This window comes from Procambarus clarkii, chromosome 21, assembly GCF_040958095.1.
Source record: "Procambarus clarkii isolate CNS0578487 chromosome 21, FALCON_Pclarkii_2.0, whole genome shotgun sequence".
Taxonomy (NCBI): Eukaryota; Metazoa; Arthropoda; class Malacostraca; order Decapoda; family Cambaridae; genus Procambarus; species Procambarus clarkii.
In genome coordinates this window covers 42,905,635-42,918,170 of record NC_091170.1, presented here as the reverse complement: position 1 = coordinate 42,918,170, position 12,536 = coordinate 42,905,635, and the positions used below count along the sequence as shown (strand labels likewise).

The 12,536-nt window shown below is 49.8% G+C and overlaps 1 protein-coding gene across 1 annotated transcript; it reads right to left on the bottom strand.

Annotated features, from left to right (window-relative positions):
• Window positions 1-10,299: 10,299 nt before the first annotated feature.
• LOC138367316 (basic proline-rich protein-like) lies at window positions 10,300-11,259 on the bottom strand. Its single transcript, XM_069328744.1, has one exon. It carries the CDS (start codon window positions 11,257-11,259, stop codon window positions 10,300-10,302), a length of 960 nt encoding a protein of 319 aa, XP_069184845.1.
• Between the last annotated feature and the right edge of the window lie 1,277 nt (window positions 11,260-12,536).

Sequence of the window (12,536 nt, the reverse complement as noted above, 5' to 3'; positions counted from 1 at the left end):
TCTCAATGTTTGCCGACGATGCAAAAATTATGAGGAGGATTGAAACAGAGGATGATAGTAGGAGGCTACAAGATGACCTGGATAGACTGAGTGAATGGTCCAACAAATGGCTGTTGAAGTTCAACCCGAGTAAATGCAAAGTAATGAAACTAGGCAGTGGAAACAGGAGGCCAGGCACAGGATACAGAATAGGAGATGAAGTACTTAATGAAACAGACAGAGAGAAAGATCTAGGAGTTGATATCACACCAAACCTGTCTCCTGAAGCCCACATAAAGAGAATAACGTCCTCGGCATATGCGAGGCTGGCTAACATCAGAACGGCGTTCAGGAATCTGTGTAAGGAATCATTCAGAATCTTGTACACCACATATGTAAGACCAATCCTGGAGTATGCGGCCCCAGCATGGAGCCCGTACCTTGTCAAGCACAAGACGAAGCTGGAAAAAGTCCAAAGGTATGCTACTAGACTAGTCCCAGAACTAAGAGGCATGAGTTATGAGGAAAGGCTGCGGGAAATGCACCTCACGACACTGGAAGACAGAAGAGTAAGGGGGGACATGATCACAACCTACAAAATCCTCAGGGGAATCGACCGGGTAAACAAGGATGAACTTTTCAACACTGGTGGGACGCGAACAAGGGGACACAGGTGGAAGCTGAGTACCCAAATGAGCCACAGAGACGTTAGAAAGAACTTTTTCAGTGTCAGAGTAGTTAGCAAATGGAATGCATTAGGAAGTGATGTGGTGGAGGCTGACTCCATTCACAGTTTCAAATGTAGATATGATAGAGCCCAATAGGCTCAGGAATCTGTACACCAGTTGATTGACGGTTGAGAGGCGGGACCAAAGAGCCAGAGCTCAACCCCCGCAAGCACAATTAGGTGAGTACACACACACACACACACACACACACACACACACACACACACACACACACACACACACACACACACACACACACACTATTGAGAGGCAGGGAGTGTATGGTGAGAGGCAGCATAAACACCTCGCCAGCAAGGTAAGATAGAGCCCCAGGGGCCAGCCTCCTCCTCCTCCCACACCAGCGCACACTTCTCCCTCACCTGTGTGGACTGTTACCCATTCATTTGGTCTTATAGTTTACCGATTCATCACTTGGTCATTGGGGATGTTGGTTCTTCACTTCGTATCTATAAGTGTGTTAGTTTGTATACCTAACTTTGTTCTTGTTCGAGTTAGACCATCAGTTTATAAACGTATACCGACAACCCTAGAAACGCAAATCGAAACTGTCTCTATTTTCAGCTTGTTACAACTTGTAATAAAGTTGTTACATCTTGGCTTAACGTGTTTATGACGTATTAGAACGTTGTTACAACTTGCTATATTGGTTGTTATAATTGGTTAGGTGTTAAAACTTGTTCGAACGTTGTACCAACGTCCCTATTTTACCTAGCAGTAAAATAGGTACCTGGGTGTTAGTCAGCTGTCACGGGCTGCTTCCTGGGGGTGGAGGCCTGGTCGAGGACCGGGCCGCGGGGACACTAAAAAGCCCCGAAATCATCTCAAGATAACCTCAAGATAACGTCGTAGTTTCGGTGTGTGTTTGGCGGGTAGAGCCTGTTGGCTGCTGTGTGCTTTCGGCAACGATAAAGACTTATCATTCTTCTTAATGATTCACTCACCGATGTCACATGTCAACATGTTAATAGAATAAGATACGATCTACAATATAATAGGTCACAGAGAACTGCCAACGGCGTGATATATCGATGAGGAAATCATTTGGGGCACCGCACTGCCCCAAATTTTCATTGTCCCATTATCATATAATGGGTAAAAACATTCCCATCACTAAGATCAACAAGATAACAGGGTAATGGAACTAAATATCACTGCCCTTGGGAAGAGATGAAATAAAACGGATATGATCACGACATCAAAAATACTGAGAGATATTGACATGGCGAGATATTGACATGGCGAGCAAGGACAGCCTCATTAAACTGAGCGAAATAGGACAAAAAGACATACCTTGTCTTTTCAAAGGTGGAAGATGGAAAGGCAAATGAGTAGAAGAAAAGAACTGAAAGAAGTTGTAGAAGCCACCTCCAACCACAATTATAAGGCTAGATTAGGCAAAGAATTCTAGTGTCATGATAGTTATATTCTAGCACAACAACACAAGAATCTTTCAAACAAAAAATGCCAAACAAATGATGGTACTTTTAAGACACTAATGCTCTCTAGAGGAGGAATATTGCTGCACACTAACAGCCCCATCCAAAGCTGGAGCAATTGCTGACCTGGAGAACGTGCAGACCTCTTTTACTCTCCGAATCTGGAGAATGAAGGAAATGGAGGGGGAAGGATGGCATGGGAGAGGAGGAGAGAGAGAAGGAGGGAGAGAAGGAGGGAGAGAAGGAGGGAGAGAAGGAGGGAGAGAAGGAGGGAGAGAAGGAGGGAGAGAAGGAGGGAGAGGAGGAGAGAGAGAAGGAGGGAGAGAAGGAGGGAGAGAAGGAGGGAGAGAAGGAGGGAGAGAAGGAGGGAGAGAAGGAGGAAGTGGAGGAGGAGTGATAAAGAAGGGAGAGAAGGGGGATGGTGTGTGTTGGTGTACATTACTGTGTTTGCAAACATTGAGCTCCAACTCCCGTGCGCGCGCGTATGCGTGTGTACTCACCTAACTGTGCTTGTGGAGGGGGGGTTGAGCTCCAGCTCTCCGATGCCGCCTCTCAACCCCTTATCAACTGGTGTACAGATTCCTGAGCCTACTAGGCTCTATAATATCTACATTTGAAACTGTGTATGAAGTCAGCCTTCACCAAATCACTGCCTAATTAATGCCTTTCATTTGTTAACTATTCTGACACTGAAAAAGTTCGTTCTGATGTCTCAATGGCTCATTTGTGTTCCCAGTTTCCACTTATGTCCAACTTGTGCGTGCAAGATTTTGTATGTGGTGATCATGTCAACCCTAACTCTTCTGTATTCCTGCTTACATGAGGTGAGATATGCGTGTGTATTCACCTAATTGTACAGACCTATTTGTGCTTGCGGGGGTTGAGCTCTGGCTCTTTCGGCCCGCCTCTAAACTGTCAATCAATTGATTTTTCGTTCACACACACAAGTGTGAAGGATCACCTAGAGGGTGATCCTTCATCCTTAATCTTTGTCTCAGTGTGTATCAGACCATGGTTAGGGTCAGGCAACACCGGAGTACAAGGACACGCTAAGACAAACTAACTTTTATATGTCACATGCATATATTGTCATGTTTAACATACAAAGTGTTCAAGAATATACACAGCCAATGTAAAATATTATGTTTAACAGGTCTGATGTGAATGACCGTGTTAACCGCTGTTAATGTTAAATATGTCATATTCAGTAACGAATGTTTAGACATTGACAATCAGTTATAGGCATATTCCGTCCTACCTCCCTGCTGTAGGGGCCTGGTCGAGGACCGGGCCGCGGGGACGCTAAGCCCCAAAATCATCTCAAGATAACCTCCCATTCGAGCGTCGCATTTTGACGCATACTCTCCCTAAGGCCCAAAAATCGTACTAGAAAATGGTAGCGGTTCGCAAAATGTTCCGTCTTCTGTTTTGGGTCCTCTGCTAAGTTAGGGGTAAGGGCACCTTAGTGCGACAGTCTCTTGACGTTGGGAAACCTTAGGAGGACGGACTGGTGGGAAACCAGTCAGCACAGCCTAGACTGTTGACAATTGCTGCCTAAACTGTGGCAGTATTTTTGTCCTTCCTTAAAATCTAAATACAATTATCTGTATAAACAATATTTAGGTATGGCGAGTGTAAATCTTTAGTGTATATCACGACGTATTATTTATACACGCAGCTCGTCCCTGATGTGTTGACTCACTCAGGCCAGCCCGAGGCCTCTATACCTGCCCCTCTGCTTGGTACCTGCTGGATGGGGTTCTGGGAGTTCTTGTACTCTCCAAGCCCGGCCCGAGGCCAGGCTTGACTTGACCACGTACCTAAGCATGTTACTAGCTGAACTGTGGTGTTGTGGACACTGGAGGTTACTGTATTGACATGAACATTTATATCAGAACAAGTAGAACCCAACAAAGTTTATCGGAATAAATAAACCTTTGGTCCACCAGGCTGTTGCTTGGAGCGGCCCGCAGGCCCACATACCCACCACAGCCCGGTTGATCCGGCACTCCTTGGAGGAAACTTATCTAGTTTTCTCTTGAAGATGTCCACGGTTGTTCCGGTAATATTTCTTATGCTCGCTGGGAGGATGTTGAACAACCGTGAACCTCTGATGTTCATAGAGTGTTCTCTGATTGTGCCTATGGCACTTCTCGACACGTTCTCCCTCGACACCTAACTTCAGCCTCTAACTCTTCAAAGTATTCAACTTAAAATGTCAACAGATATAGTTGTTCAACCAGGCTGTGATTCATACATCAGGCTACGAACAGCTGCGTGCAACAGCCTAGTTGACAAGACCACAACTAGAAGGCCTGGCCAGAGTCCGGGCCGCGGGGACGTGGATCCCCGGAACCAACAACAGATAGACGGTTTCTGTCTTGTCATCACCAGGACTACAATGCTCCTAGATTATAATGTCGATGAACTCAGACGAAGAGAACAAGGTTTATTTATTCCGATAAACTTTGTTGGGTTCTACTTGTTCTGATATAACAGTTCATGTCAATACAGTAACCTCCAGTGTCCAGACACGCTTATAACACCACAGTGTTTCTTTAAACCACATGAGAGATTATAATGTTTGAGGAGAGGTTCAGCCCATCCTCCTGGTTGTGGTAGTACTTGTAGTAACGATGACCACCATAGTATATATACCGACGTACAACGAAATTAAAAAGTAGAAATCTGAACTATTGAGTTGGAGAAACCGGGAAACTATTTTTTACTTGTGTTGCTTTGACAAACTAACCTAACCTTCCTAGGCCTAATACATGATATCTGAGGCCTAATATAGTACATATGTGCGCTATACTAGGCCTAGAAATATTTAAGTTTGTGTTTTAGCTTCATTTATTTAAAAAATATTAGTCAGTATACGACTATCTAAACGCTTACTACGTTCGAATTCGTGACTACTGACGACCGTCACAATAGGTAGTATCTAAACAGGAAGACGGGTTGGTATGTGATACCAAGAGCCCCTCAAGACGCAGCTCTTGGTGATCTCCCAGGCAGAGTTCCCTCCTTACGACGATGTCTTGCTACTTCTCAAGGCGCTCTAGCCTTTTCTGATCAATTTGCATATTGATTCCTGCCGTCGGTTCTTGAATGGCCTGGAAAATGAGGTATTTTTCTCCACAAATGTTCGCGATCAGATAGGAATCCTCTCTTCTTTATATAATACAGAACTTAAAGTCAATAGAAGATGTTTATGAAGTTCTTGAGAGGTTATATCCAGATGATTTCGGGGCTTGGCGTCCACGCGGCCCAGTCCTCGACCAGGCCTCCTTTTTGTTACCCCCCCCCCCCCAGGAAGCAGTCGTAGCAGCTATCTAACTCTTAGGTACCTATTTACTGCTAGGTGAACAGAGGAATCAGGATGAAAGAAACTCTGCCCATTTGTTTCCGCCTCCGCTGGGGATCGAACCCGGAACCTTAAAACTACGAATCCCGAGCGCTGTCCACTCAGCCGTCAGGCCCCTGGCTTACAAGCTACCAGTCAGGTTAAACATTCTGAGGTAACAATATGCGTTTATATTTTAATTTTGTCCACATTCTGATGTCAAACGTACATGGTACTCGAGCAAGACTTTACCTGTCGGCGTTCCCGACTCCCTGACGTCAGAGTCCACCGAAAAATACCTAATACTACAGACCCGCCGACTCCCCCTGACGAACCACCACCTCGCCCACACCCACCAGGTCAGACACCCGCACCAACCAGCCACAACACTTGGCATTACTTCCACACTAATGCCTTAAGCCCAAACAGACCCATTTACACCAAATCTGTGAAGCCAGAGCTTTCGCGCGCCTCATAATCACCTCTTCACCCAGAAAAGTGGCAGTTCCCGCCGACCATAGTGGTACTGTACCTTCACACCGCCGCTGCCATCGTACAACCCAAAACAAACGCAAAACCCGGAAAAAGATGAACCACCTGCCGGTGGCGCGAAACTCTTCAGGGAGGAGGAGGAGGAAGCTGAGTCAGGGAGGAGGAAGCTGAGTCAGGGAGGAGGAAGCTGAGTCAGGGAGGAGGAAGCTGAGTCAGGGAGGAGGAGGAAGCTGAGTCAGGGAGGAGGAGGAAGCTGAGTCAGGGAGGAGGAAGCTGAGTCAGGGAGGAGGAGGAAGCTGAGTCAGGGAGGAGGAGGAAGCTGAGTCAGGGAGGAGGAGGAAGCTGAGTCAGGGAGGAGGAGGAAGCTGAGTCAGGGAGGAGGAAGCTGAGTCAGGGAGGAGGAGGAAGCTGAGTCAGGGAGGAGGAGGAAGCTGAGTCAGGGAGGAGGAGGAAGCTGAGTCAGGGAGGAGGAGGAAGCCGAGTCAGGGAGGAGGAAGCTGAGTCAGGGAGGAGGAAGCTGAGTCAGGGAGGAGGAAGCTGAGTCAGGGAGGAGGAGGAAGCTGAGTCAGGGAGGAGGAAGCTGAGTCAGGGAGGAGGAGGAAGCTGAGTCAGGGAGGAGGAAGCTGAGTCAGGGAGGAGGAATGTGGTGCAGTATGCAGTCCTGCCCACAACCAGCAGCGCCCACCCTGTGATAGGCGGCATATGGGCTGAACAAATCCACAAGGGCCGTGACGAGGATTCGAACCTGCGTCCGAGAGCATCCCAGACGCTGCCTTAATGCCTGTTCATTTGATGCCTCACGCAATTGTGATTTCTGTGTGAGCGTAAGGGCTCACCGGTGGAAACTGAGTACCCAAATAAGCCAGATAAATATTGAACTATTTATCTGTCCGAGTAAATAACAAAAGGAAGGCCTTAGAAAGTGATGAAGTGGAGGCACAATGCATACATAAGATAGAGCCCAATAAGCTCAGGAACACATACACCAGTTGATAAGACAGCTGAGAGGCGGGACTACAGAACCGAAGCTCAACCCCCCCGCAACCACATTTACGTAAGTACACAAAACCAAACGTCTTCACCAGAAGTAACACGCAATATTCATATTTACAAACATACAAGGCCTAAAGTCATACCCAAGAAATACAGTTAAGTTCAAAATGGTCTTCTAGTAGAGTCAAACTCAATATTTGGAGCATACACGGAAACTCATACGAAAGATTACATGGATAGTGAAATCTGGATTCCAAATTATAATTTATATAGATGCGATAGAGAAACTAGGTCAAATGGAGGAGTAGGTCTGTATATTAAATATAATCTAGTATGCACAGAGCTACTAAACTTAACCAATGAGGTGGTAGAGGTGCTTGTGATCAAGTTAGAAACAAAAAATAATTATTATTGTAATATACAAATCATCAGATGCAACAGTTGAGGAATTCAGAGAGCAAATGCACAAAACAGAGAACATCCTAGACAAGCTAGCAAACCCAGTTCCAGATATTATCTTCCTTGGAGACTTCAATCTACCCAGTTTAAGATGGAGAACGGCAGACAATATCATACCACGAAACCAACATAGAAATAGCCAACCACAGGTCGAGAACTGTTGAGATTGTTCATTCATTCCCATGGGGGGGGGGGGCTTCAAAGTTGATTTACCTTATTTTTAACTCATTCAAGGTGAGTGAGTGAGTGAGTGAGTGAGTGAGTGAGTGAGTGAGTGAGTGAGTGAGTGAGTGAGTGAGTGAGTGAGTGAGTGTGTGTGTGTGTGTGTGAGAGAGAGAGAGAGAGAGAGAGAGAGAGAGAGAGAGAGAGAGAGAGAGAGAGAGAGAGAGAGAGAGAGAGAGAGAGAGAGAGAGAGAGAGAGAGAGAGAGAGAGAGAGAGAGAGAGAGAGAGAGAGAGAGAGAGAGAGAGAGAGAGAGAGAGAGAGAGAGAGAGAGAGAGAGAGAGAGAGAGAGAGAGAGAGAGAGAGAGAGAGAGAGAGAGAGAGAGAGAGAGAGAGAGAGAGAGAGAGAGAGAGAGAGAGAGAGAGAGAGAGAGAGAGAGAGAGAGAGAGAGAGAGAGAGAGAGAGAGAGAGAGAGAGAGAGAGAGAGAGAGAGAGAGAGAGAGAGAGAGAGAGAGAGAGAGAGAGAGAGAGAGAGAGAGAGAGAGAGAGAGAGAGAGAGAGAGAGAGAGAGAGAGAGAGAGAGAGAGAGAGAGAGAGAGAGAGAGAGAGAGAGAGAGAGAGAGAGAGAGAGAGAGAGAGAGAGAGAGAGAGAGAGAGAGAGAGAGAGAGAGAGAGAGAGAGAGAGAGAGAGAGAGAGAGAGAGAGAGAGAGAGAGAGAGAGAGAGAGAGAGAGAGAGAGAGAGAGAGAGAGAGAGAGAGAGAGAGAGAGAGAGAGAGAGAGAGAGAGAGAGAGAGAGAGAGAGAGAGAGAGAGAGGGGGGGGGGGGGGGGGGGGGGGGAGAGAGGGGGAGAGAGGGGAGAGAGATGAGAGAGATGAGAGAGATGAGAGAGATGAGAGAGAGAGAGAGAGAGAGAGAGAGAGAGAGAGAGAGAGAGAGAGAGAGAGAGAGAGAGAGAGAGAGAGAGAGAGAGAGAGGGGGGGGGGAGTGGGGGAGAGGGAGAGGGGGGGAGTGGGGGAGAGGGGGAGGGGGAGAGGGGGAGGGGGAGAGGGGGAGAGGGAGAGGGGGAGAGGGAGAGGGGGAAAGGGAGAGGGGGAGAGGGAGAGGGGGAAAGGGAGAGGGGGAGAGGGAGAGGGGGAGAGGGAGAGGGGGAGAGAGAGAGAGGGAAAGGGAGGGAGGGAGGGAGGGAGAGGAGGGGGGGGGGGAAGAGAGAGACTGGCACGCACGTGTAACGTATCGAAAAAAATGAATATTGGAGTAATGAGGGTGAGGGAGGTAGAGAAGAGGGAGGAGTAAGGAGTGAGTGGAGTCTGGGAGTAGCGAGGAGTGGTTACGTGAAAGGGAAAGTGTGAAGAGAGGCGGAGGGAGAGACTGAGAACACAGAGAGGAGTAGATAGTAGAGGGTAGATAGTAGATAAGTAGAAGTGTAGAAAGGGCTGCTACCATCCATCCTAAGTCATTACATACACGACGAGGAATGGAACTTGTCTGTATCACAAAATTACCCAAGGAGTTCCTGTACCAACTCTAACCATGTACTCATATAAAATCAGTAACTCAGAGGCTCTCTCGCCTCAACTCACAAGGCTCTAGAAAACAAAATTAAAGGCAATTTAAACAATAAATTCATCAATTATATTTAACATGATAAGTATCATAATTCAAGCAATCAAACTTAATAGGTCTACTATGTCAGGTTTACTGTATAATATGAGCCATTACACAAGACATTGAGGACACTACAGCTGTCTGCCCCTGATAATTACACAACTTAAGGTTGGGAAACACGAAATAAGTCACCTTCACGTTCAACTCACCATGACCGAGCCTAAATAGAATAGAGGGCGGGGGGGGGGGGGCCTACAGTTGACAGGCATTCCCCTCCCCTCCCCCAGTCCGGCCGGCAGCCTATCTCGGCTGCTGTCTGCTGATCCTATGCTATGCTCTGCTATGCTCTCGAATGTACAATTCCCTGGATATTTATTGCAAATCTTGGAGCTAAACCCCGCCCACTAAGTAGATAGCCTCAGGCCATCTACCAAGCCACACCTTAACTGGCGGCTTGTTTGATGGAAAGACACCACCAACCGTCGGCTATTATCAGCTTAGCAGAAGCGAGGTCAAGTCACACGACCTGACCACTGGTCGGTTTGTAGTCATTAACACTCTAGAGGTGGGAGTTCTTAATTACTGGGGCCAGACAACCTGCCTTAAACAGAATAACATGTGTGGAAGCATCGGAGTGTGTATATATGAATGCTACACAGTATTCATCTATGGACATCCATATATGGTGAAACACATGTGAAGAACCTCTCACACACTCACAGCTCCCTGACAAGAGGGAGCCAGCTTAGCTTAGCTGCCAACACCCACACATCGTGTCAGCAAGGCGGACAGCCCGCCTGCTTTCATACCTCTCACTGTATTTCCCACTTCTATACTTCCCTTCACCTATGCCTCTCCTTCCTCTTTACTCCAAAAAAAAAAAAAAAAAAAAAAAAAACCAACCTGGTGCCTCTTAAAATCCTGTCTGGCTGACTCTCTATGTATATATTAAATACAAAGCACAACCAAAACACCGTTATGGTGTTACACACGCACAAACAGGGACAAATTAACAAGTCATCTCACCTTACGCGGCAGCCAACCATTAATTAATAGCAACAATTATAATGTGTCTTCTCAAATGTGTTTTCCACACCAGCCCCGCTGGCCATGGGCGGCCTGGCCAGCGGGGGCCATGGGCGGCCTGGCCAGCGGGGGCCATGGGCGGCCTGGCCAGCGGGGGCCATGGGCGGCCTGGCCAGCGGGGGCCATGGGCGGCCTGGCCAGCGGGGGCCATGGGCGGCCTGGCCAGCGGGGGCCATGGGCGCCCTGGCCAGCGGGGGCCATGGGCGGCCTGGCCAGCGGGGGCCATGGGCGGCCTGGCCAGCGGGGGCCATGGGCGGCCTGGCCAGCGGGGGCCATGGGCGGCCTGGCCAGCGGGGGCCATGGGCGGCCTGGCCAGCGGGGGCCATGGGCGCCCTGGCCAGCGGGGGCCATGGGCGCCCTGGCCAGCGGGGGCCATGGGCGGCCTGGCCAGCGGGGGCCATGGGCGGCCTGGCCAGCGGGGGCCATGGGCGGCCTGGCCAGCGGGGGCCATGGGCGGCCTGGCCAGCGGGGGCCATGGGCGGCCTGGCCAGCGGGGGCCATGGGCGCCCTGGCCAGCGGGGGCCATGGGCGGCCTGGCCAGCGGGGGCCATGGGCGCCCTGGCCAGCGGGGGCCATGGGCGCCCTGGCCAGCGGGGGCCATGGGCGCCCTGGCCAGCGGGGGCCATGGGCGCCCTGGCCAGCGGGGGCCATGGGCGCCCTGGCCAGCGGGGGCCATGGGCGCCCTGGCCAGCGGGGGCCATGGGCGGCCTGGCCAGCGGGGGCCATGGGCGCCCTGGCCAGCGGGGGCCATGGGCGCCCTGGCCAGCGGGGGCCATGGGCGGCCTGGCCAGCGGGGGCCATGGGCGGCCTGGCCAGCGGGGGCCATGGGCGGCCTGGCCAGCGGGGGCCATGGGCGGCCTGGCCAGCGGGGGCCATGGGCGGCCTGGCCAGCGGGGGCCATGGGCGCCCTGGCCAGCGGGGGCCATGGGCGCCCTGGCCAGCGGGGGCCATGAGCGCCCTGGCCAGCGGGGGCCATGCCCTCGTCAGCTGCACGGGCCACGTCACGACCTCGTCATGACGTCGTCATTATAAACACCAACCAGCTGATCACCAGGGAACGCTGGCTACAGGTCAGGTCAGACCAACTCTCGAAATCGTCAACAAGAAATCAACTTCTCAAGGAACTATATTATTATTAGCATCTTTATTGACAAAATTATTATACAATTTTGCCTAATGCAATAACCCAATTAGGTCTTTTTCAGTAAGGATGCTTATCTTGAGTTATCTTTAGATGATTTCGGGGCTTTTTTAGTGTCCCCGCGGCCCGGTCCTCGACCAGGCCTCCACCCCCAGGAATCAGCCCGTGACAGTTGACTAACACCCAGGTACCTATTTTACTGCTAGGTAACATATAGGGTGAAAGAAACTCTCCCCATTGTTTCTCGCCGGCGCCCGGGATCGAACCCGGGACCACAGGATCATAAGCCCAGCGTGCTGTCCGCTCGGCCGACCGGCTCCCTTGAGAATATGCTGCTCATATTCACCGCTGCACAGGACAATGAAGATACTGCTCATATTCATTGCCACACAGGACAGTGAGGATGCTGCTCATATTCACTGCTACACAGGACAGTGAGGATACTGCTCATATTCACTGCTGCACATGACAGTGAGGATACTGCTCATTTATTGCCACATAGGGCAGCCCCAGTGGTCTCCACTCTCCCACTTGAGCAGTGGGAGAGGACCTGAGTGGTCTCCACTCTGAGCGGTGCCCAACACACCTGCAAGGACCGTTCCACCTGACTTCACTACTTGCAACACCCGACCCAGCTGCACCAAGCGGCTCCACTTGTACTGATCATTAGGCTTACATGGGATGCTACATCTGCACCCAGTGAACCACCAGGTTTATCTCCTGTGCACCTGCAATAATCACGCCACTTACGCTCAATTTCTACTACATTGGCTATTCCATATACAGTTTAAGTAGCCTACACCAGTCATTCCATCAACACCAGTCGCTCTACCTGCATGGTCCGAACCACTTACACTGGCTTTCTCAAAACCCAAATGTTTCCCAATGTTTCAAAAACCCAAAAGCTTTCTCAAAACCCAAATTTCGAGTACACAATGTGTCAACTTTGTGAAAGAGAAAACATCCACTCCCTTGAACATTATATTATAGAATGTCCCATATTGAGTGACTTTCGCCCTCCTGCGCTGAGGTATGCTGAACTCAGTAACTACTATATGAATACTGGAACACTTGATGATATATTTGA